General features: G+C 48.0%; 1 protein-coding gene across 1 annotated transcript in view; it reads right to left on the bottom strand.

Moving 5' to 3' along the window:
• Positions 1–642: 642 nt before the first annotated feature.
• The window catches only part of SLC14A2 (solute carrier family 14 member 2), a 53067-nt gene continuing 30996 nt past the window's right edge, over positions 643–22713 (bottom strand). Inside the window, exons 10-19 of the mRNA XM_047828716.1 lie at positions 14680–14802; positions 12951–13033; positions 12079–12238; positions 11161–11350; positions 10679–10807; positions 9394–9586; positions 6246–6393; positions 5253–5387; positions 4090–4139; positions 643–843 (exon numbers count right to left, since the gene is read on the bottom strand). Coding sequence (XP_047684672.1) covers positions 643–843; positions 4090–4139; positions 5253–5387; positions 6246–6393; positions 9394–9586; positions 10679–10807; positions 11161–11350; positions 12079–12238; positions 12951–13033; positions 14680–14802 — 1412 coding nt within the window. The remainder of the gene's footprint in view (positions 844–4089; positions 4140–5252; positions 5388–6245; positions 6394–9393; positions 9587–10678; positions 10808–11160; positions 11351–12078; positions 12239–12950; positions 13034–14679; positions 14803–22713) is intronic.

Genomic DNA, 22713 nt, shown 5'->3' with positions numbered 1-22713 from the left:
CTCCAGGTAAGTGCTCCATCTATTACTTGACTCAAAGTAATTACTTGATGGTCACGCTGATTTCATCAGTTTACGGGAGAGAGAGAAGAATCAACACTTTTGAGGTGGGAGGGACTGAATCCCTCTCTGTCATGAAACCAGTAAGAATTCAAGGCTGAGAGCAGGAATGCGTTCACTCCAGATGGCAGGGGCTCCCTAGGGGCAGAGCTAGGGCCAAACCATCCTATCGCCTTCCAGGCTGATGCATGTTTCCTGGAACTGTGCATGGCTCCATAAAATGACTGAGTTGGAGGCTCATGCCACCAATCCCTGTCCCCTTCTTGATGAGTTCTCTTTAGGGATGTGGCTTATTTTGCAGAAGAGGGCAAATTCCCTTCAAAGGGAGCTCTTATGGTATGATTTGTGAGTATGAAGTCTAAACTAACGGTATCTTTGATAAATGTTGTACATCTTAGAACAGAGAGGTTCCTAAATGGTGACTAGACACGTATTTCCCTATGTGGGGAAAAAACTAGGGTGTAGGCTTGCTTGGGGAAAGAATCAAAGAACAGACAGAAAGGGAGTTTGTGTGGCCTTCAGCCTGGGGACCTGGATGACCTGATGAAGGCTGAGTACACAGTGACATGTTTTGGAAAAAGCAGTCTATGAGACATCATAGGCCTGGTACTTTGTTATGGTTGATGCTCTTCTGTTTTTCTCCTGGGATAGGTAGTAGATGCGATTGGCCTCTGGGTAGGTAACTTTGCTGAGTGGAAGCTTGTAGATGGCAGGGTTGTTGGTCGTCAGGAGCAGGAAGGTGAGTGCTGAGAGGCAAAAGGGCCAGGTGCATGGTGGCAGTCCAAACTGGGCAGGGGCAGAAAGGAGACACACAAGAGAAGCCTTGGTTATATCAGATGCTTTGGCCTGTTTCATCAGCCCTTAACACTCCCCTACAGCCCTGGGTAGAGGACGGGATGCTTTGTGGATATTGAGAGGAATAATACTTCTTGACCAATATAAATAAAAGCATGTCAGTGCTGTCTGCCTGAATTGTAACAGGTGGATGCACATTCTCCAAAATGCAGCCATTGGAACCCTATTACAATATGGCTTTATGGAGAAGTCATGTTTTGCCTTGGGCTGTCTGGCTAGGTTATACCTTCAACTCTAGGAGCTGACCATTGCCTGCCTCTCCCATAGCCCCTGTTGAAGGAGTGGCACTGGCAGCCATTTTGTAACTCACGATCTTTATCTCTTTGGTCACAGCTGATTGGACTCCAGCAATGCGACTTCCACAGGCAGATGGCCTGGGAGTTGAATCCCTCTTTTGAGAATTTGAACTAAGAGAGACTGGGCTCTTGGTCTGAAAGGACTGGAGAGCCAACCAGTGCTGGGTGGCCGCTAGGGGGCTGTGTGCAGCAGAAGAAACCCACCACAGACACAGGGAGATAGAACAGACATCTGGAGAGAAGCAGAGATGTAATGTCCTGGTCCTAGGGGTTGGAGGTGGAGGGTAGCTGCCTCTATTCTCAAGGGCTCCCCCATTCCCAGCTCTCCTTCTCATGGTGTTGACCTATTTTTTCTTCCTTAAGATGCCCTGAGGCTTTTTAAAACAAAATGTTTATTTATTTTTGAGAGAGAGAGAGAGAGAGCGAGCAGTGAGGGGCAGAAAGAGAGTGGCAAGGGGCAGAGACAGACCAGTGAGGGGCAGAGAGAGAGAGAGTGAGAGACAGAGGATGATCCAAGGTGGGCTCTGTGCTACAGCAGAGAGCCCAATGTGGGGCTCGAACTCGTGAACCAAACTGTGAGATCATGACCTGAGCCAAAGTTGGACACTTAGCCGACTGAGCCACCCAGGCGGCCCATGCCCTGCGGCTTTTTAATACACCTCTCACTCTTCCTTGAGATCACTTGAGTGGAGAGCTTGGTGATAAGGAGTCTGCAGACTCAACTATAAGGCTGACCAAATCATGTTCCCCCACACCCAACCTCATTTCCTTATAAGCAGTAAAGACCTCAGAAAACACCACGGGGATAACAATACCGGTAATGTGCTGCTCAAAGATGGCACTGCTGGGTGAGACTTGGAGAAGGACTACAGCAGCCAGAACCATGTCCATAAAAATACCCACGAGTAATGAATTCCACCCAACAAGTCTCTCCAAAGCCCTGCTCACACTACACAGTGTGTTTTGGGAAGAACCCTCCGGAGCCCCACAGTGGGAAAGGAAGTAGGTCTGGAGTTCACATCTCAGACCCACATCTCAGCTCCAACCACCTTGTTAAAGTTATTTCATCTGTCTGAAACCTATTTCCTCAATAGTAAAGTAGGGATAACAGTGTCCACTCAGACAGTTAATGCCTAGTGCATATTAAGGACTCAGTAAACAGCCCTCAGCACTCAGTAAACAGTGGTCATGATTGTCAAGTTGGGGGGGGGGGGCACGTGGAAGACAGGGCTGCGTGTTTGAGTGCCAGTGAGGAAGCAGAGGAGTGCAGCTCCCAAGTGCTCTGTCTGTGGAGGGAGTGAAGGGCCTCATAAATGTCACTTAACATTTTTATATTGTTCTTCAAGCAGATTGGACATTCCTTCCATGGGAGTAAAGAGCCTGCCCTTTTTTGTCTCCCTGAGAGTGTTCAGCATAGTGTCCTAAACATAGTAGGCACACAGAAAGTAAACTCGAGTTCAAAAAAAGTCTAAATGGAATGGTACTGCCTCTAACTTCTCTGCCCGCAGAGGAAAAGGGCCAGTCATCCTCTAAATGCCTGTGATCAGAAACAAAAGCCTCCTGTTTGCATCCCTTCCAGTACCTTGCCCAGGGAAGGCACGTGACACATATTCACTGGCTGGACAGTCAGGTGGAAGGATGGGTACAAGAATGATGGGAAAGCCTGGAGTGCAAAGGAGCCGCAGAGACCATACTCCATGCTCTAGTTACCCGCCCATTCTTCTGATGGCTGATCAATCAGCCCCAGCTCTTAGATTCCCCATGGTGCAGGCTTGCTATCTAAGGGTTTTATTCATTCATCATTTCTTGAGCACCTATTATGGGCTGGGTATTGTGATAGGTACTATGGATAAAGACTAGAATACAGCCGGGCCCCTGTTCTGAAGGAGCACATGGGCTGAAGTTGGAAAAGGAAGAATATGTATAAGGCTTGTCACCATACTGTACGTCAAGTGTCATAGCAGAGGCATGTACAAGATTCACCAGAGCCCTGAGGAGGATTTAGCCCACTGGGAGACATAGGATGGTATCAGGGAAGGCGGGTTCTATTGCCTAGAAAATTCCTTCCTATGCTAAGTTCAACCTGCCCAATTTTCCTAAGGGTGAGGAAGGGATTTGTGCAGGTGTGAGTAAAATGCCCACCATCATCCCTACCTTCAGGACCACTGGGACTTTTCCTGGTTGCTTTTATCAATCAAATGTGCCCTTGAACCCATATCTAAAAGGGGGAGGCATCAACTGTGGGCTGAGCCCTGAACACTCTGTGCCGGACCAGGGGCCCTACCCAGTGTACGTGGGGGCTGGGGCTGGCCATGCGGCTTCTCCTGTCTCAGACACCACCTCACACTAGGACTCAGACAAGGAAGGGATTCTTGGACTGGTGCATGTGCACATAGCCACCAGCGCTGGCTTCTCTCAGGTATTGCTGGGGCTTGGTTCCCTGTCTTCCCTGGAGACTTCCCTCATGACCCCCTCAACTCCTAGTTGCCAACGGATGAACGGAGATGTACCCTGGCCCATAAGTTAGTCGGGCAGTTGATCTATAAACATACAAAAAAATTAAATAATAAAGATTTAAAACTAGTTCTAGAGGATGATGCAGCTGAAAGAATTCGAGTTACAAGATAGTGTTCTTCAAATTGTCCTTCTATAACAAGCTCCACTGGCCCCCTGACAATGGGGTCTGTTTGACCGGTGGTTGACATTGAACCTTTAGAGACCTAGCTCCTTCTGTCTAGCAGGTGCTGAGGCAAGCGGTGTGATTTGAGATGAGAAGGATGAGTTGGGGAAGGGTCCCGGAGGACAGGCTTGCATTGGCTGTGGGGAGCTGAAAGAACGGGGGAAGGGAGGTGTGGCACATTCTTAGCCGACACTGACTCACCACGGACAGCATGTTAGCCAGCGCAGCACCCAGGTAGGCCGCAAACAGTGCTGGGAAAAGAACCAAGAAACAGTCCAGTGACTGACGGTGCCTCAAGCTTAGTCTACATATTATCTCCCCAGACATTTTATGCCATAAATGCTATCTCTCAGATTAAAATAAAACTTGAATTATGTTTCTATTAGTTGACAGCCCTGAAATGTGTTAAATTCCAGGCAAATGCCGGTACAGCTAAGACAGCAGATGAACTTTGTTAAAAAAGGGCCAGAATGGAGTGATTATGGTTCTCTTGGGTCCCACCACCTTGCATTCTAGCAAAGGAACATTTAGCAGCATAAACCGTACATGAAAATTTTACTATACAGCCAAGGCAAGTGGATCCCAGAGCTCCCCGCTGGAATATTTCACCACGAGTTATTAATGTAATACGGGTTTCCAGGGAGGAACAGCATTCTCTAAGCTTGAGGAAGACCAAATATGCCCATTGCCTTGTCTTCCCGTCTCTGCCTGCAGAGGCTGCGGCCAGGCTGGCCACTGGGAAGAGCCACGTGCCGGTAAGAGGTGACGCTCTGTGAAAACGAGCAAGTGTAATTGGGCTTTGCTTTCGAACTCTCAATTTCTCAGCCGAAAGCATCTCAATTGTCCTCAGGATATTAACAACAGCAAATCTTTATTAGAGAGTCACTGAGCACCTGGCTGGTAGCCATGTGACCACATCCTTCAGCATTCCTCTGGCGTAAGCATTATTGGAAGGTCCTAATGATGAGTATTTGGGTGCTTAAAGTTAATCTCCGTATCTGAGGTAAATCACCCAATTCTATACATAAAGATTAATTTGAGTAAGGGTTGCTCTGTCGGTTGGCTCCAATCACCAGCCAGGAGAGTAGCCATCACAGAGACAACCCATGAACAACAACCCAACAGCCACTGTCTAAAAGTTCTGTCTTCGTGTGGCTGAACACTATGTGTTCCGTGAAAACAGTTTTTACTGTGTGAATCGTTGAACAACCACTCAAAACCGTTTTAGATACAAACGCTTTTGTGAAGCAAACGATCCTCCCGTTTATCTTTGGGGGATCCACAGAATCTTCAGGGTGGTTTTCCCCGCAGGGACAGTCACAGGTGGCGCTAAAGGTGCAAAGGGAGCTAGTGGTGGTCCCTACCACAGGCGATGGCCAGGAAGTGGGTCTGCCAGGTGATGACGTAGAACATGCCTCCGATGGCAATGCAGGCCAGCGTGCTGTTGAAGCCACACAGGCCGAAGTAGATGGAGTCCAAGGGCGTTGCAATAGTGAGGGCTGCGAGAGAAGGCAGGCATCAGTGTTGAGTTCGGAGAGGGGGGGTGGGTCTCGTGGGGCTCGCCTGCCCTTCCTGAAAACCACCATAGTTCCCAAAGCCCAGACCAATCATCCTCTTAGGTATTTATAAAAAAGAACTTCTGATTTTATTCAGTGAAAAAATATCTAAAGGAAACAAATGGCCATAGAGTCACATGAGTATTAGTGGTGATGCTGTTATAGGTAGAAGAGAGCCTTTTGAGTATAGACTCTGCAGCCTTTTAAAGCAGAGAAGTTCCTTTCCCTGCCAAGAAAGAGGACTTTTCCTTCTTCACTGATATTTTTTTAAGAGAGAGAGAGAGAAAGCACACAAGTGGTGCTGGAGGTGGGGAGAGAGAGAGAGAGAGAGAGAGAGAGAGAATCTTAATCCATGCTGAGCATGGAGCCAAACGTGGGGCTCCATCCCACAACCCTGGGATCATGACCTTAGCCAAATCAAGAGTTGGACGCTAACCGATTGAGCCACCCAGGCGCTCCTTCACTGATATCTCCGTGTTCTCTAGTGGAATATCATCCCTTGAGACAAGACTTAAAATACAAACATGACTGGAATTAACCTCTCCAAACTTTAAATTTATACTAAGGTGTAACTGACTAACACCAAATCCTTTCGGGAAGGCAGCTTTTGCTCAGAAACACATGAGGGCACTGGCACCCAAAGTAGGGAACCAGGGTACAATGGAAGGGGGGAAAGTTTGTAGGAATAAGCGGGGGTGGGGAGGTGGGTATCGAAAATACCTGTCACCATTTTCTTCGGAGCTGACTCGAGACACTAACATCCATATGGCCCATTAACACATCAGAAGTGATGACACTAACCTGCCAACATCCCCATGGTGGAGCCGATCGCAGCGTGTAGGCAAATGAGAGGTGAAGATATGAACAGAGCTATGAGGAAAATGCCTCCAGTCCAGGGGTTGTCACAGCCATACACCTGGCCGACTCCAACAGGGATGGCTCTCAAGAGCTGCAGGTGCAAAGGGTCACATGCAGTTAAGGAGGCAGAAGAGACAACTTGAACCTTGGCTGGAAAAGATTCGTGCCAAGCCTTGTACACCAACAGTTCGCAACAGGTTTCTGAGACATTTTTATCCAAATAGGTTAACTCTAAAAGGAACACAAGCCTTATTGTTTTAATCTTGCGTTCTTAGAACAGTAGGATTTTAGGGTGTTAAGTTTCCTTTCTTTAGAAACATGAGTGTAAGGCACTCAACCCCCAGTGAAGAGACACTAAAAGCTTTTCAAATGAGGGTATTATTCATCAGTAAAGCAGGAGATGTCTGATCAAAGTTGGGGTTTAAAAGCTCTCCTGTGACACTAAAAAAACCCCCTAAAATTATGACCAAAACGCTGAATATTATGTGAAAGAGTAGTCCTTTGTGTTTCCAAGAATAAGGTGTCTGGGCTGTGGTCACGTTAGCTTGGTCTGGGTGAACACCTGGACTCGTATCCAGAGAAGAATCCCTGAGAAGGCAATATCATGGTATGCGCGTTTTTTATTGAGAAGCCAAGTAAACGGTGACTGATAGACGAGTCCCTGCTTGCATCAGGCCTCCGTGTATCTCAGGGGGTGCGGGGCCTGTCTGCAAACGTGAAGGGTTTGAGGAGGCCAGGGTCCACTGCCTTGTGGGCACTTGCACATGTGTTATGCAGTTCCAGAAAAGGATCCTGGGCATGCAGCCTTCCCCGGCAACTGGGATTGGGGTCCTATGGTTTGGAAGGTTGGCCAAAGGCCCTTGAGCTAGGGAAGTGCATAAGGGAGGGGGCTCTGGGCCACGCAGGGGACACTGGGGCATGTCTTACCCCTCAGACAGTGAGCTGAGGAGAAACAGAGTCCTGGGGCGAGGGTGTGCGTATATCAGGAGGGGGCAGCTCTTCTCTCAGCCCATGACCTCTGGGAGTGTGCGGAGATAGGAGGACACTAAGGGGCTGTGGGTTGGCCTAGTGGGCTAACCCTCCAGACTCCGTCTTCTGTTACCCCAGGAACAGAGAACAGGGTGGGGGCTCTGGCATTACCATGTGGGTCAGGGCAGGCAGGTGGGAGAGCTTCATACAGAGGCAGTGGTGCTGGGCAGTTTAGTCCTGAGCTGGTGACACCCTCCAGGGGGCCCTGCAGTGGCCAAGGAGCTGAGGAACTCATGGGGTTTCAACATTGTTGGGAGTTTTAGACCCTCTCTCTGACATTTACTTGTTTCCCCAACACTCAAGGCTCTCATGAATGGTTAAAAAGACGAAACATATTAGTCCTTATTATAATCCATTTAATTGGCTAGAAAGTTACTTCTACAAAAAGTTAAAAAAAAATTTTAATGTTTATATTTTAGAGAGACAGAGACAGAGCTTGAGTTGGGGAGGGGCAGAGAGAGAGGGAGACACGGAATCCAAAGCAGGCTCCAGGCTCTGAACTGTCAGCACAGAGCCTGACACGAGGCTCGAACTCACAAACTGTGAGATCATGAGCTGAGCTGAAGTCAGATGCTTAACCAACTGAGCCACCCAGGTGCCTCTAGAAAGTTACTTCTTAAAATGGCAACCACCAAAAATTGAATTTTTCTTTCTTGGAACTTGGGGGTTCTAAAATATTTGTACAGGATTCCCTAGCCGTTTTTAAATTCTACAAAATGCCTAGATATCTTTCCATTGAACATGTGGCACAGAGAATGCAAAATGTCTTAAAATTACCTTTCCTAACATCAGCTCCTCAGAGCCAACGGTTTAGAGCGATTGTGCCTTCAAGAGATGTTGCTGGGGTAAATACCATGGAAAGGAAGCCTACGGAGTGAATTGCCAAACTTTTCTCACCTCTGGCTCATGAGGGTCCTCTTACACACACACACGAATCAACAAGGATGAAGCTAACACTAACACAAATGTTTCTTTTACTAAATAATGTGCCTTAGTGTAAATGCACAGTCCTTTCTACCATGCTGTGCTGTTGTGTACTATGAAATGCTAAATGAAACTAGGCATCATTATTTCTGAAAGGTCCTCAACAAGCCCAAGTGGCTCTGTGGTTAGATGATGAATTGCCAATAACAAAGTTGTGGAGTGGGCCCAGACCATGGGGTAGTTTAGTGTAATGCAATGCAGGAGAACCTCAGACAAAATGTCTTCTTAATTATCTTGGAAGACTTCCAGAGGCCAGCATTATATACACAATACTTATAAAAAACATTAAAAGTTCTGATATATAGACATTTCTTAATGGAGGAACACCTGCACTTTATGGTGTGACCTTGGAAAGCCAATGGAATCAACTCTGGAGGTTGGAACAGAGACTTTAGCCCACAGGTGGCTGTGTGACATGTATGCCTTTAATGGTTCAGTGAGATTGATGGAAGGAAATAGATAATGTAAGTTGAATGAAAACTGGAAGAAAGCATCAAAAAGACTTTTTCCAACAGGAAAAAGGAAAGAAACCAGTTCTAACAGTCAGGAGGTCAGAGTGCTAATCTTTAAAAAAAATTTTTTTTAATGTTATTTATTTTTGAGAGAGAGAGAGAGAAAGAGAGAGAACAAGCGGGGGAGGAGCAGAGAGAGAGGGAGACACAGAATCCGAAGCACACTCCAGGCTCTGAGCTGTCAGCATAGAGCCTGATGCAGGACTCCAACTCACAAACTGTGAGATCATGACCTGAGCCGAAGCCGGACGCACAACCGACTGAACCACCCAGGCGCCCCTAGAGTGCTAATCTTGACTTTGCTCTTCACTAGTTAGCTGTGTGACCTCAGGCCTCAGTTTTTTCCTCTGTGCTATGACAGTGTGGCACCAGAAATAGTCTTGTTAGCTTCTGGAAAGAGAAAGGAAAAGGATGGTGGCTAATGAGGTACTGCACGTCCACTGCCTTGTATGGTATGATTGTTAATAGTCATCACTTGTGGATGCTTCTGATGTGCAGAGTCAGTAAATGCCACTTTAACATTGCATTTGGACAGACGCTGCCTTCTTGGCTTCCATGTTACCTACCAAGGGCACTTGGACCTCTGACCAGGTGATGTTGGGCATGGAGGATGGAGGCTGCAGCAGCATCGTGGGGAAGAAGAGGTTGTAGTGGCCGGTGGCTGCCAGGTACAGGGTCACAGCGATGTTGAAGGGCAGCGTGAAGATGGGGAGGTCCCACTTGCTGAAGATGGTGCCCAGGGCACTGGAGAGGATGGGGCTGCAACAGAAACACAAGAGACTATTCAAGAAGCTCAGGCCCTGACACTAGACTGAGCAGGAGTAGAGGGGTCCCTGGACTTTCCTGAGGAAAAGCAGCCCACTGGGTATGTTCTCTGAGCCCGACTGGCCCTGAGCAGGTCTCCCTCTGGCCCCCTCTGTGGGCCTGGCACGGTGATGGGGCAGATGCCCAGGCTCCATTTCAGAAAGCGGGAAGACCTAAGGCAAGGGGTCACAGAACTTCCTTGATAAGTCATATAGCTCCACGCTCAGGCATGAGGAGAGAGGACAAGCTGGGGGAGTGACCAGGGAGGGGGATCTCATTCATTCGTCCATTCATCCATTCATTCAACAAATGTTTGTTGAGCAGCCAAGAGTACCAAGCCTCCATCCAGAGTGTCCTATGATTTCTGGAGGAGAAGGGGAGCTGAGCCCTGATCCTCTGAGGGCTCTGTCTGGTGGCTGGTCCTTTAGCCCACCCTAGGAGGTTGTCTCAGTCTGGTCAGGAGGTTCTAAGGACAGGAAAAAGCTGGGTGTGGCGGGGGGGTGGGCGGGGAGGCAGGAGGAATGAGAAGGTTTCCAGAAACTGACAGGAAGCTGTAGGGTGGCTCTTCACTTTTCTCTGTTCTCTGGTTGAGTAGGACCAGAAACCCTGTTAAGTCTTAAAAAAAAGAGTAAAGAAGGGCTCCTGGGCGGCTAAGTCAGTTAAGCATCTGACTCTTGGTTTTGGCTCAGGTCATGATCTCACAGTTTGTGAGTTTAAGCCCCACATCAGGCTCTGTGCTGACATCACGGGGCCTGCTTGGGATTCTCTTTCTCTCCCTCTCTCTCTGCTCCTCCCCAGCTCATTCTCTCTCTCTCAAAAATAAATTAAAAGAAAAAAAAGAGTCAAGAATGGTAGGTAATGAGAGTGCCCACAGATCACCTGGCACAGTGCTGCCGCTGTATGACATTAGCAGTTATTTCCAGTGGATGTTTCTGTGAAAGCTAAGTCAATGCCACCTTAAAATTGAGTTTAGACAGACAGCTGGGGAGCTGGGATGAAAAGGTTGGCAGCCCTTGACTGCACCCACAGCCTTAGGAGCAAACTTACCAAGACATGGACATAATGATGACAGGGAACAGAAGCCACCAGTAGTAGTTGCCCTTTTCTGAGAACACAGCCATCAGCAGCCCCACCAGCACCCCGTTGTAGCCATGAAGTCCTGCTGCGATGGCGGACCTGGGGGGAGGGAGGAGGGCTGGTGAAGGGGGGACTCCCCAGGGCTAAGGAGGGCCACTGCCTTCTTGGTTTTCCTTCTGACTCACATTTTCCTCAGCTGGGGCCTGACTGCATATACACCTTCAAGCAGATGGCTCCTCTGGGAATGGGAAGGGAAGACATCAACACTTTGCATTTCCCTGGACAGTGTGTAGATGTTACCAAATAATCAGGGAATGGTTGTGTTTAGTTATTAGTGTCCTTACTCTGAGGAGTTTCTGAGCTTGGAGGCCAGCAGTGAGGAGACGGGAAATGGTCCCCACAGGAAGCGACCTCTGGCTTCATGCTTGGACCCTGGGTCTCCTGGAACTTACCTGTCCTGGCTCAGGATGAGGGCTGTCAAAGTGGACACAACAGTTCCCAAGCAGCCGGAGATGGCCCACCAGGGGTTCTGGATGAAGAGGCCAAGGACGATGAGGATGCCACTGAGGGGGTTGTTCACAAACATCACCTGTGACGTGCCCCGGAGGACCCAGTCAAGGAACTGGAACACTGGGGATTTGTCTAAAATGAACCAGGGCAGGGAGTCGGTCAATGCTCAGGTGTGCTGGCCCTGGGGGAGACTTCAGTGGGCGGACGGAGGGTCGGGGAAGCTCCATGTCCAATGTGGGTTCACAGGGCACCAGCCTCTGCTGTCACCTGCCCCAGAAGAGGGTAAACCAAGAACCCAAGAGGGTGTTTGACTGCCCAGAAAACTCTTCAGACCCATCGCCAGCTGGTTGTGGTCTTTAGGTTGTTTTTCAAGCAGTGGGGATAAGGTACCCTGAGCTATCTATGTCTCTGTGATAGGGGCATGAATTTTCAAGAAGACATATCTAAAAAGATAATTCTTTTGCTGCCTAGAGGGTGTCAAACCCATGGCCTGAGCCCTGGGAAGATTCCTAGAAAGAACTTATCTGAATAGTAGATATAATTCTTCCAAGAGTCATCTGTAGGGTGGGCACTTTTTTAGAACGCTGACTCTAGAATCCCATGCCTAAATGCCCATCCCCTGATGGGATATTTGTTGAGCACAACTGCTAACATTCAGAAATGAGAGCTCACACACTGACATGTATTGTATTTCTACCCCAAGAGACTGCGTTTGTGTCCTACCAGCAAAATCCCTGTCCCTTCTAAAAGACCGAAATGGCACTCAGTCTAGTCTATCAAGAAGGCACTGTGCCTTCTGGGGACGGCTGGAAGTGACACTTTAGGGGTAGGGTCAAGGGCTTTGCTCTCAGGACCTTTACCTTTAAGACCCTCACCACACTCCTTCATCTCCCCTGTGATGTAGCTGAGGGCTCTGCTGACCCTCTTCCCACTGGCGGCCATGTGACTCTGAATCCAGGAAGTCTTGGAAACGTTCGCTTCCACCTTTATCTCAGTGTTCTCCTCCATGGTGTCTAGATCCTGCCCAGGGACAAGAGACAGAAGGACACTCCCACATCCTGTGTTTCTCACCCTGAGAATCGACACTTGTGCTGGCTCTGGGGCCAAGCTAATATTTTCATTTGCTATTTAGAGAAATTGCTATTTAATCATCTCCGTGTTTCTGTAGACTAGAACACCTTTTGTCTTGTTTGACATGTTACCTCACTTAATATGGCCAACAACCTTGCAGTACAACAGGATACTGTATTTATCCTCATTCTATGGGTGAGGGCTAGGGCATGGATGGAAGGTTCTCACTGGCAAAGGTCAAGGTCAAACAGCAGAATTGATATTTAATCACAGATTTTTAGACTCTTTATTTAAACCATTACTTCTACTATACCACACTCTTTCCAGGTGAACTTATTCCTTATTCCACACCCCCCAACATGTCTAGTCTTTAAAATTTAACTGTCCATAAAATTAAACATATAAAGATTCTGTTTTTGAAAATTGGTACCAGCTTGTTTCCCAAATGCTTGAATGCCAGATTTAGAGAAGACAGATAACTAATTCAAATAAAAGGGATATGAAATTTTATAAAGTAGACTATGAAAAATAGACATTTTTATCCCAGGTAATTATGTTTCTGGAAATATGAATTCAAGAGACATCTTTTCTGGCCCTCCCTAATCTGCTGCAGGTTCTGTGTCTGTAGGACCCTGACCGATTCAGGTCACTCTTTACTCACCAGCAATTCAACCGTGGGCTTCCGGTACTGATAAGGAAAAGGGTCTTTGGTTTGCCTCTCCTGGTGTTCGCCTTTTCCAAACACTGGAGTTGAAAGAAAGCACATCATCAATTAGGACACCTCTACCCTGGCGCATTAGCAGCAAATTCTTACAGTTTTCCTATTCCACTTGAGGAAGCCCAGAACTGTTGTATCTTGCAGCTGGAAGACCCCTTTTCATTTTACTGGTCAAGAACCCATTTGGGTTCTCACTTTGGGTAAAAAATGTACATCCCCATGTAAACAGGACACTTTATACAGGAATTTAGGGAGTTCCGAGACTTGAGTGTTTCGGCCTTGGTGCTTTGGTTCCCTCTTGTGGTCAAGTGTGAGGATGGCAGGCTGGGCTCTGAACACCCTGTATTTTCAGACTGAAGGGACCATTCCCACTGAATTCATGAGCTTTCAGGGAACCTAAGCACTAGAAGGATGCATCAATAGCACCATGTGCCCACTTTTGAAAGGGCAGGGGCTGCAAATAACAGTGTTTTTGGGAAGTTTCACTATGCAGAAGAAACAAATTTTGGAATCTTTGAAAGAAAGGGTGGGAGCAAAGAAAACTCCTCTAGATGTTGAGGCCAGGTGCACGGCACCCTGATGGACCTGCTGCTTGTGTGTGAAGTCCCCCTCTGTCTTCCGTTGAGCAATTCCCACGAAACCCATATCTCAGTTTCCTTTGCATGCTCTGCTAGTACTCCCCACCCCCTCGGCCCCCAACCACAGTGATAGAGGATGTTTGGAGGGGGATTGTTAGAAGAAAGCCACACAGTATTCCTTGACATGCTAGTGGCACCTGTCAAATACAAACCCCCGGGCTACAGGGTCCTTGAGCTAGCTCAATGCCCTTTCCATCTTGTGTGATGTTTTCCCACACCACCCCAGGCCTGTGTCTCTGGGATGGCCACTTTTGGTGAGAAACAACGAGGCCTAGATGCGCAAGTGCAAATGCAAGAATATCACTAATGCATCTTCTGGGAAGCACGCGGTTTGTAAAAAGGACACTAACAGGTCCTCTCCCACTTTGTCCCTTGCCAGCTGTGTGACTCTGGGCAAGTTGGTTCCCCTCCCTGAGATTTAAGGGGCAAAATTAGATTGGCCCTCTGCCCTGGCTCTTCACGTGGCTGCTTTTGAATCTGATTGGGGAGGACTCCTTGTACCCCTGCTTCCCCTGACTCCTCCCTGGCTTCCCCACCTGCTCATTTTTGGCTGCCCTCTGGACCTTCCCCTCTTGGCCTTTGGGAGCTCCCTTCCCTCTGTGGCTCTCCATCTGTTTCCTTGGCCTTGATATCTTGACCGCTGCTGTAGATAAAAACTTTTCACCTCTAGCCCTGTAGGTCATCAGTAGTTTGTGGCTTGGCAGAAATTAGAATCTCATGGGGAGCTTTGAGAGATCCTATGCCCACCCTGGCTAATCCCCAGACAAATTGGTGTCTCCAGGGATGGGATGCAGGTGATTCCAATACGTAGTCAAGGCCTGTAGAGTTGGCTGCCTGTCCCAGTTCCAGCATCCCCCTGTTCCTGGGAGGGTATAGACACTGGGGTCATGGCTATGGTCAGAGGTTGGGTGTGATAAGAATGAGCCTGGTCCTCATGTCTCTCCCTACTACCCTATGAAGTAGGTACTGCCATGGTCCTCATTCTAGAGATGAGTAAATTGAGGACCCGAAAGCAAGGAGGAGGCAGTGCACACCTTTGCTCCTTCTCCGAATGGATGACCACTCGATGTGGAACACGCTCCTGGGCTTGGGGGGCACGGCTTCTGAGCCCTCATCGGCCCTTGGGCTTGTTGTGGCTGGCTGCTCCCCACCAACACCTGGCCAGGGACAAAATAAGACAGGTCGGTGTCTGCCCTGGCCTGTACCCTGTAAGAGCCAGGCAGGCAGCACAGGGAAAATCACGTGCAGAAGCTGGAAAGGCAGGTGCGGTGTGCTCTGAAGCTTCAGTAGTAATCACATTGGTGCATTGGATGCAAGCAGCATCTTCCCCCCTTCCTCCCGCTAAAACATCCACTTCCTTTCCCCTGCAGAAACCATATCACAGACGCATAGACATGTCAAGAGCCAGTCTGCCTTATTACTCCAGAAAGAAACTACCCTAAGACCTACTTAACCGGGCCTTGGCCAGCGTGGATGGTGGACCTGAGCTGGCTGCTGTTTCTGCCCTTCAGCCAGTGCCTTGTCAGCCATCTGTGGCAGGGGGTGTGTGTGGGAGCTCCTCAATCTTGGCGGCCCTTTGGAACCACCAGCGTGCTTTAAAAGATGCAGGAACCCTATCCCGGACCAATTTAAAAAATTAAAGTTTTTAAATGCCCATTTTATTTAAAATATAGCTCCAGTGAGTAGCTTGGGTTGAGAATCACTAATGTGGGTTCTTCTTACTCAAAATGTGGTCCTGGGATCAGCATCATCAAACTCATCTGGGAGCATGTTATAAATGCAGAATCTCAGGTTCCACTGGACTGTCAGAATCAGAGTCTACTTCAACAAGATTCCCCAGCTGTTTCTGTGTACATTAAAGTTTGACAAGCATGAGTCTATGGGGAGGTAAGGGTCTGGGGCTATGACCAGCTACAATAAACCCTCTGCTGAACTTTATTATTTCAGATTTCCACACATGGGGGAGCACAGCACGCTCCTCACTTGGGACAGGGTTTCTCAAAGCTGGGTCTGAGAATCGACACCATCAAGTCACCCTGGCGGCTTGCTAGGATGCTCATTCCTGTGCCCACCCCACATTGATCAGCTGGAGTATTTGGTGGTCCCCAAGTATGCAGCTTTAACACATTCTTGAACATTTTTTTTAATGTTTACTTATTTTTGAGAGAGAGAGAGAGAGAGAGAGAGAGACAGAGTGCTAACAGGGGAGGGGCAGAGATAGAGGGAGACACAGAATCTGAAATGGCTCTAGGCTCTGAGCTGTCAGCACAGAGCCCAACATGGGGCTCAAACCCATGAACCACAAGATCTGAACCCAGGCCAAAGTCGCGCTTAGCCAAATAAGCCACCTAGGCACCCCTTAACACGTTCTGCTTGGAGCTCCAGTAGACTCTAGAGTTAGATGATTTAGTGGTTTGGAATAGCACCTGGGCATTGTTATCTGCACAAACTGGAAAACTGAGGCTCAGCATGGTTTCTGAAGCTTACCTACAAACAGTGAGCCATGTGACTCTCAGCCCCCAACCCTTTCTTCTGCATTTTGTTGCTCAGAGTCTGGTTTGTGGGCCAGCTCCACGGACATCAAATGCAGACTCTTGGGTCCCATCTCAGACTGACCGACTTGGAATCTTTTTTAAACCAGATCCCCAGCTAACTTGCGTGCACACTGAAGTTGAAAAACTGGTCTAGATCACACTTCTCAGATAAAAATGGCTTTAGCAAAGCTTAGAATATAGCAAGACCAACAATCTCGAGAGTATGTGGGACACATATGAGCAAGGAGAGGGGTTTTGTCTATCTTCTCAGATTCAAAGGTAAAACATGCAACCATGTCCATTTCCTCTAGGCTCAGGGTGGGGAAGAAACTATTTCAGCATCCTGTCTGTGGGTCAGCATCGGGCCATAACTTCCCATGCTGGAGAAGCCCCCCCGCCCCCTCAACCCCCATCCCATGCTTGAGATACACCTGGAACATAAGCCTGCTATAGGACACCTGTGCAGACAGGTTTTGCACCAAGGAACAAGGGGGTATCATACATCACCTGATAAAGTGGGGCATTCTCCCAGAGCACCCATCCCAAGTGTGCATCTGCCAGGCTAGAAGGGCCCTTCTGCTGGCCCATTGCTTCTCGTTCCTTATATGTGGAGTGTCAGCTGCCCCAGCCACTCCTGGGTGGAGGAATATTTTACCTTAGCCTCCTAGACCGAGAATTGCATGGAATTTCAAGATCACACTCTACCTCCTGTGTCCAGAAATATCAACTTACCAAAGTCACACTGTTCATTAACCATAGCACAGCCAGGAGTTTCTCCCAGCTCTCCTGACACCCGATTTGAGGCTCTATAAATGGCTGCAGAAGGTCTGGCTCACCTTTCATGCCCTGGACCTTCATTTTTAGCCTCCCAGATTCTGCTACCTGCTTAGGTCCCAGGAAAGTGGGGCAGGGACCATATTACTATGTGTTCCTAGCGTTGATGTCCCAGCCACAGAAAGCAAAAACAAGAAGTATCTTTCCTTCCCTTGGCAACTTATTTTGGTCTTTATTTAGGGTGAGCTGGGGAGGAGGCATCACATATGGCCTGACACAGGGTTGGCTCTGGGTCTCACACGGGTATTACTGGGGTGCTGGGCTCCACCTCCAGGTGGAGGGCAGTGGCCCCTCTGGCTGTGCTGGATAACAGTTGAGAAAGAAAAGCGGGAACATTGCCACCAAGAAGACTGGAGATAAAGTAACACATTTCCCGCGGCTGTGAAAATACTTAAAGATAAGGGGATAGCAGTTTACTGCTGCTTTTGGGTCAGATTCCCAGGACTTTCATAATGGATAAAGGCGATTTCAAGAATATCATGAACACATCTATCAAATGTTCCAAAAATAAATGTTCCATTGATGTGGTGGGGGATACAAAGAAAACAACAGTAACACTGGCCAGGAACCAGACTCACTCATCTCTGCACGGCGTTTTTCATTGACAGTTTCTCCAATGCAGGCGTGGCTCTCAGAAAGAAATGTGTAGATGCCATAGGCAGCCCTTGCAAACTCAATCTATAGAACTATGGCAGATATTTTGGAGGGGTACCCTCCATTTCGATCTCATATTGTTATGAAGATAAGACAAAAGGCTCTGGGAAACATTTTTGCAGGGCTCACATATCAGATACCTTTTCAGTGAGGCCACGTCCCTCGGATGGCACATGACCCTCTGCCTCCTTCAGTCAGAAGGGCTCCTGGTCCCAGTGCACACCTGGCATTTTATACCTGCCTGCACTGACTCTTACCTTGTCAAGTGTCAATTATGTGCTCTTGTCTGTCACCTTCACAGGATGGTGAGGTCCTTGGAAGCCTGGGTTATACCTGATTGTCTCGGCTCCCCCAGCACCTACCATAAGCCTGGTATTCTGTAGGCACTCAGAAGCATTTGCTGAATAAATTGATGAGGGGTAATTATACTACACATTTTAGTCTCTGAATGGTATAACAAACAATCATTGGATATTTCAGGGTGTGAACTATTTTTAAGAATAATACATCTCGTCATAATTGTTAAATGCTTGATAAATATTGAAATAAAGGTGAGAGTCTTTCATTGGTTGACAGAGGTAATAGCTGAGTTGTGTAGGGCTTTGCAGGTTACAGGGTTAAGAGCTGATTATTTTCTGTGGTACTTGCATACAAGAAGGGAAGCTTATAAATGGTGATACAATGCTTGGCCATCTATGACCAACCAACCAGAAACCCAGGAATACTGTGAGAGTGGCTGGAAGAACCTGGTTAATTACAGAGAAAGAAACAGGTCACTGAAGACAGAGATCATGCTTGATAGGATTTGTTTTCAATAACTGGCATGTTCCACAGGTTCCTTCTGGGTGGCCACAAAGCCCTAAGTGGTTCAGAGGTGGGGCTGGGTGTTCTATAGCCCAAGAGCAATTTTGTTCATAACTCACTTTTTCTGCCCCTAACATCATGGCACACATAGAAAATAATGTGTGGCATGGTGAAGTAAATAGATAATATTGTTTATGGCCAGAGGGCGTAGGCCCTTGGACTCCGGCCCCACCAGGCCCACCTGGTCCCTCGGAGGGCCAGTGGTTGCTCTGCCAGCCCAGCTCTGTGTGCTCTGCTGTACACGGTTGGAAAGCTCTGTCCCTCATAGCCCGTGGGTAAACCTTAGCGGCTCACTAACTCCTCGGCCTGCCTGCCTTGTGTAGGAGCCGCGGCTCTCCTGCTCTGACAAGCTTTATTAAGCATCCCAATGCATGTAGCTTCACACTGCTATTTCAGGGGCACTGTGTCCGCCCTCGAGGATTGCCACCATCCTGTGTTTTTATGGGCAAGAGTCCAGCAACGCTTTCCTCCCGTTGACTCACACAAGGAAAGAACAGTTATGAGCCACAGTATTTGTTCAGAAACACTTTCTGGAGAGCAGTGTCCCATAGTACTTATGCCTCTACTGACGTCGAACGTACAGAAAATGTCAACCATTCAAATACCAGGGTTAAAAAAGAATTTGTAGAGGAGGCTGTCAAATACAATTTTGAAGCCTATTGGAATTTCTTTGAGAGGAACCGAGCAAACCCAAACCATGTATGACATCGTTCAGAGGATGAAAACTGATCTAGTCCATCTTACTGAAAGTCAATCTTTAATCAAGCAGGCCCCCGCTGAAATTATTTCTACAAGTTGTCTTCCTCAGATTTTGAACAGGTGTTACTGTCTCCTGCAGGTGGATCGATGCCATCCACACATCACTTACAATGTCCAACATATGGAACATCTGGAACCTACCATCAAGATCCATTTGTTACTCTTCCCAAAACAAGAGTTACCCCCCAACCCCCCCACTCCAAACCCACCTGTGTATCATTCCATCTGTGACACCAAATAAAAGGCCAGGGAAAGTTCTGGGCCATTGTACACCAGCTTCTTCTCTGGTAGCGGTGTTTCCATACCCCTTGCCCCACATCCTCTTTCCTCTGCCTCCCTTCTCTCCATTATCTATGGCAGACATAGCTAATTAGTCATAGCAGTCTCTCTCAATATGTTCCCCAAACAGCCTCAGACTCCTTTTTAACACAATTCTCAGACAACCAATACTAATTATTTAGAGTTGGCACTTGAGAGTAAACTAATTTTCTACCTCTAGCCTTAAAGGGAGGTGTCGATGCTGTACAAGTTTGAGAGAAGGGGTATATCAAGGCTATGGTGTTGACAGCTAGCAGAGAGGCCTGGCCACAGGCATCTTCAAGCCTCACAGGATAGCCTTCCCTCAGCAAGGTCACAAAAGCTCACATCCTTTGGTGCCAGTTTTGGAGGAGATTGCATGCCTTACGAGGTTGTCCATTCTCTGATAAGATAACTTTAATATCCTGGAATCTTCCTTGTGGGGTGGCTATCTGTCTTCCAGAAACACTCACTCTCTGTACTGCACATAATATGTCTACAGTAATCTAAGATGGCTGTGTAAGAGAGGAGCATCAGAGGTACAGGTTGTTAAGTTGGGATGTTATGATGTTTGTATATACTGAGATTGTCTAGTTCTATTGGCATGTCTGAGGAAGGGGTACTGAGGAGAGGGGCCAAGATGCCTGGACCAGGTACCTCCACCCTGGAAACAGCAGGTAGTGATGCCTGGGAAGGAAGTTTTCAAATTTACTGCATTAGCTTCCCACAGTTCAAGTCCACATGGTGCTGCCCCAGGAACCACACTGATGTCAGAGCCATGGGTCACAAAATTGTGGAAAGGATAACAAATAGTGTGAAGGCTCACCCAGTGGGCAGCTAGTTCAGTAAGGGGATTGAAGGTGGATGGATTAACCAGGTTCCATCACCACATGAGGTGTGAGTTGGGACCCCTGGACTTTTTTCCAGGCTCTTTTATCATCTGGACAGGTCTTTGGACAAACCATGGTTTCCTTATCTATAAAATAAGGGCTTTGAACTATACCTATTTAATAGCTCTTTCAGCTAGAAGCTTCCAGAATCTAAACTCTCTTTAGAATACTTAGTAACATTCCCATCTCAGGACTAGCTTCCCCAGACACCACAGCTCAACAGAAGAAAGGGATAAAAAGATCAGCCTTTCTTTTTTTGTCTCTTCCTTTGAAAAGTCAGATGGTCTTGTTGGCTGGGGTGGGGGTGGGGGGACCTACGGTTCAGTTCTCTCCCACAAGACCTCTTACCTGGGCTCCTTTTGATGTTCTGCACAGGGTTGGAGGAATCTAGACCATTGGGATGTGGCAAGAGGCTTCTTTCAGACTGAGTGGCGTTTCTGGTCCTCAACTCCGGATGCTGGACTTTCCCCTAAACCCAAAGCCCTTCGCTTCCTGGATCCCTTCTGCCCATCCTCTTGCTGGTCCTCTGTAAGTTCACTTTACATTCCCTGATCCTATGCCTGGCACACGTCTTCCAGTTGAGAAAGGGTATCATGGAGGAGGAGGGAGAGGAAAGACAAATCTTCTTTTTGCAGCTTGCTCTCACACTGGCCTTCCTGACAAAAGATTACCTTCTACACACCCTGAGGAGGACTGGCTCTGGCTACCATGGTTCTCCCACCTGCTTTGATCAGGTAGGTTTCCTTTAAAGGGGCAGAGCGAGGGATTGTGTAGTAGGAGCTTCCCTGTCCTTCCTAAATTACTCCTTTCATTAGAAATTTGCTCTAGCACTTGCCTTTAAAGTAATCATCTAAGTGTTGTCTCCTCAGGGGGCCAATTTGCCTTCCAACCTCAATAAACTCCCTTAATTCCCCATATAGGCAGGGCACAGGCTGGGGAACAGTATTGCCATCAGCATCTTGATGGAAATTTCTGCATAGTCCAATAATAGATGCTGTCCTTCTGGTTCTGTGGAAAATTTCAGACCTGTCCTCCTTCTGACTTTTCCTGATGGGGGTCCCAGGGACTCACCATGAGACCCTCTCAGAGCAAGAAGGGCATGACCTAACTCCTGCCTCCAGAAAGGACTTGAGGTCTATATATTAGGGAAGATGGCCCTCCCACATCCCATAGGGCTGTGGGGTCTGGTGGGCTGGAGTTTGAGGAGGGGGGCCCAATCTAAACATGTTTTGTTTGGCTTTGTGGTATGATGGGTCAAGCATCACTCCCCCCACCCTCTCCCCAGCCAGCCCCAGGTTTGTGTATCTCCCCCTGCTGCACTCCTACCATGCACACACACACATACTCTGTCAGTGATGGGGTGTGAGGCGGCCTACCCAGGTTTAGAAATAAAACCTCACACTGAGGAAATTAGCTACACCTGAGTAGACAATCTCCCCACTGACGTCAAAGGCCCCCTTCCCACCATGCCAGGTGTTTTAGAACTGCCAAAGAGGGGTCCTGATCACGGAGATCCTTCTGAAGAAGGAAAGCAAACAAAGGGGGGAGGAGCTGGAGGGCCCAACATTCCAGGGACAGGTGTGGAGCTGACTAGAGATCAGTCCCCTGCATAGGGTCCCTACTTTGGTGTTGCTAGCTCAGGGCCCATGGATGTCTGCCAATGACACTTTTCCTTGTTCCCCAGCTGTCAGTCCTTGGCTCAGCCCTGCATGCTGTATCTGTTATCCTCTTGCTCTGGTCTTTCCTGAGGGTTCCTGAACTTCTTGTGGTGTAGTCCCTCCAGACCCCTAAGCATCCATCCGCCCTAGAAGTGACAGGAAATATGCCATCTGAGCACAACATGTAACTGGTGTGAAAAGACAGGAAGTAATTCTGAGGAGCCATTCACAAGCTCACATGCAGCCCACGGGCAACTTAGACATGTAGAGTATATGTCATACACACTAAGGGTGGGGCAATCAAGTGCTGTCCTGTGAGACAGAAGATCAAGATGGAATCTTGTCCCAGATAGATCTTACTGAAGGCTGCAGCTCAGATACCACGGCTCCCCAAGACATCTGTCTATCTCTACAGATTATTTCCTTAAAGCCTCAATCAGAATTCACATCAGAACGAAGTTTTCTTCACAGATCTCATGGGTCCCTTCAACTCCACATTTCCAATCTTGTAGAGGGAGGAGGGATGCACTGACTACTAGGGGCTAAACTTGGGGAGGTCAGATTTTTCTGGAATAGGC

This window comes from Prionailurus viverrinus, chromosome D3 (assembly GCF_022837055.1).
Source record: "Prionailurus viverrinus isolate Anna chromosome D3, UM_Priviv_1.0, whole genome shotgun sequence".
Lineage (NCBI taxonomy): Eukaryota > Metazoa > Chordata > Mammalia > Carnivora > Felidae > Prionailurus > Prionailurus viverrinus.
This window is presented reverse-complemented; position numbering and strand designations above follow the sequence as displayed.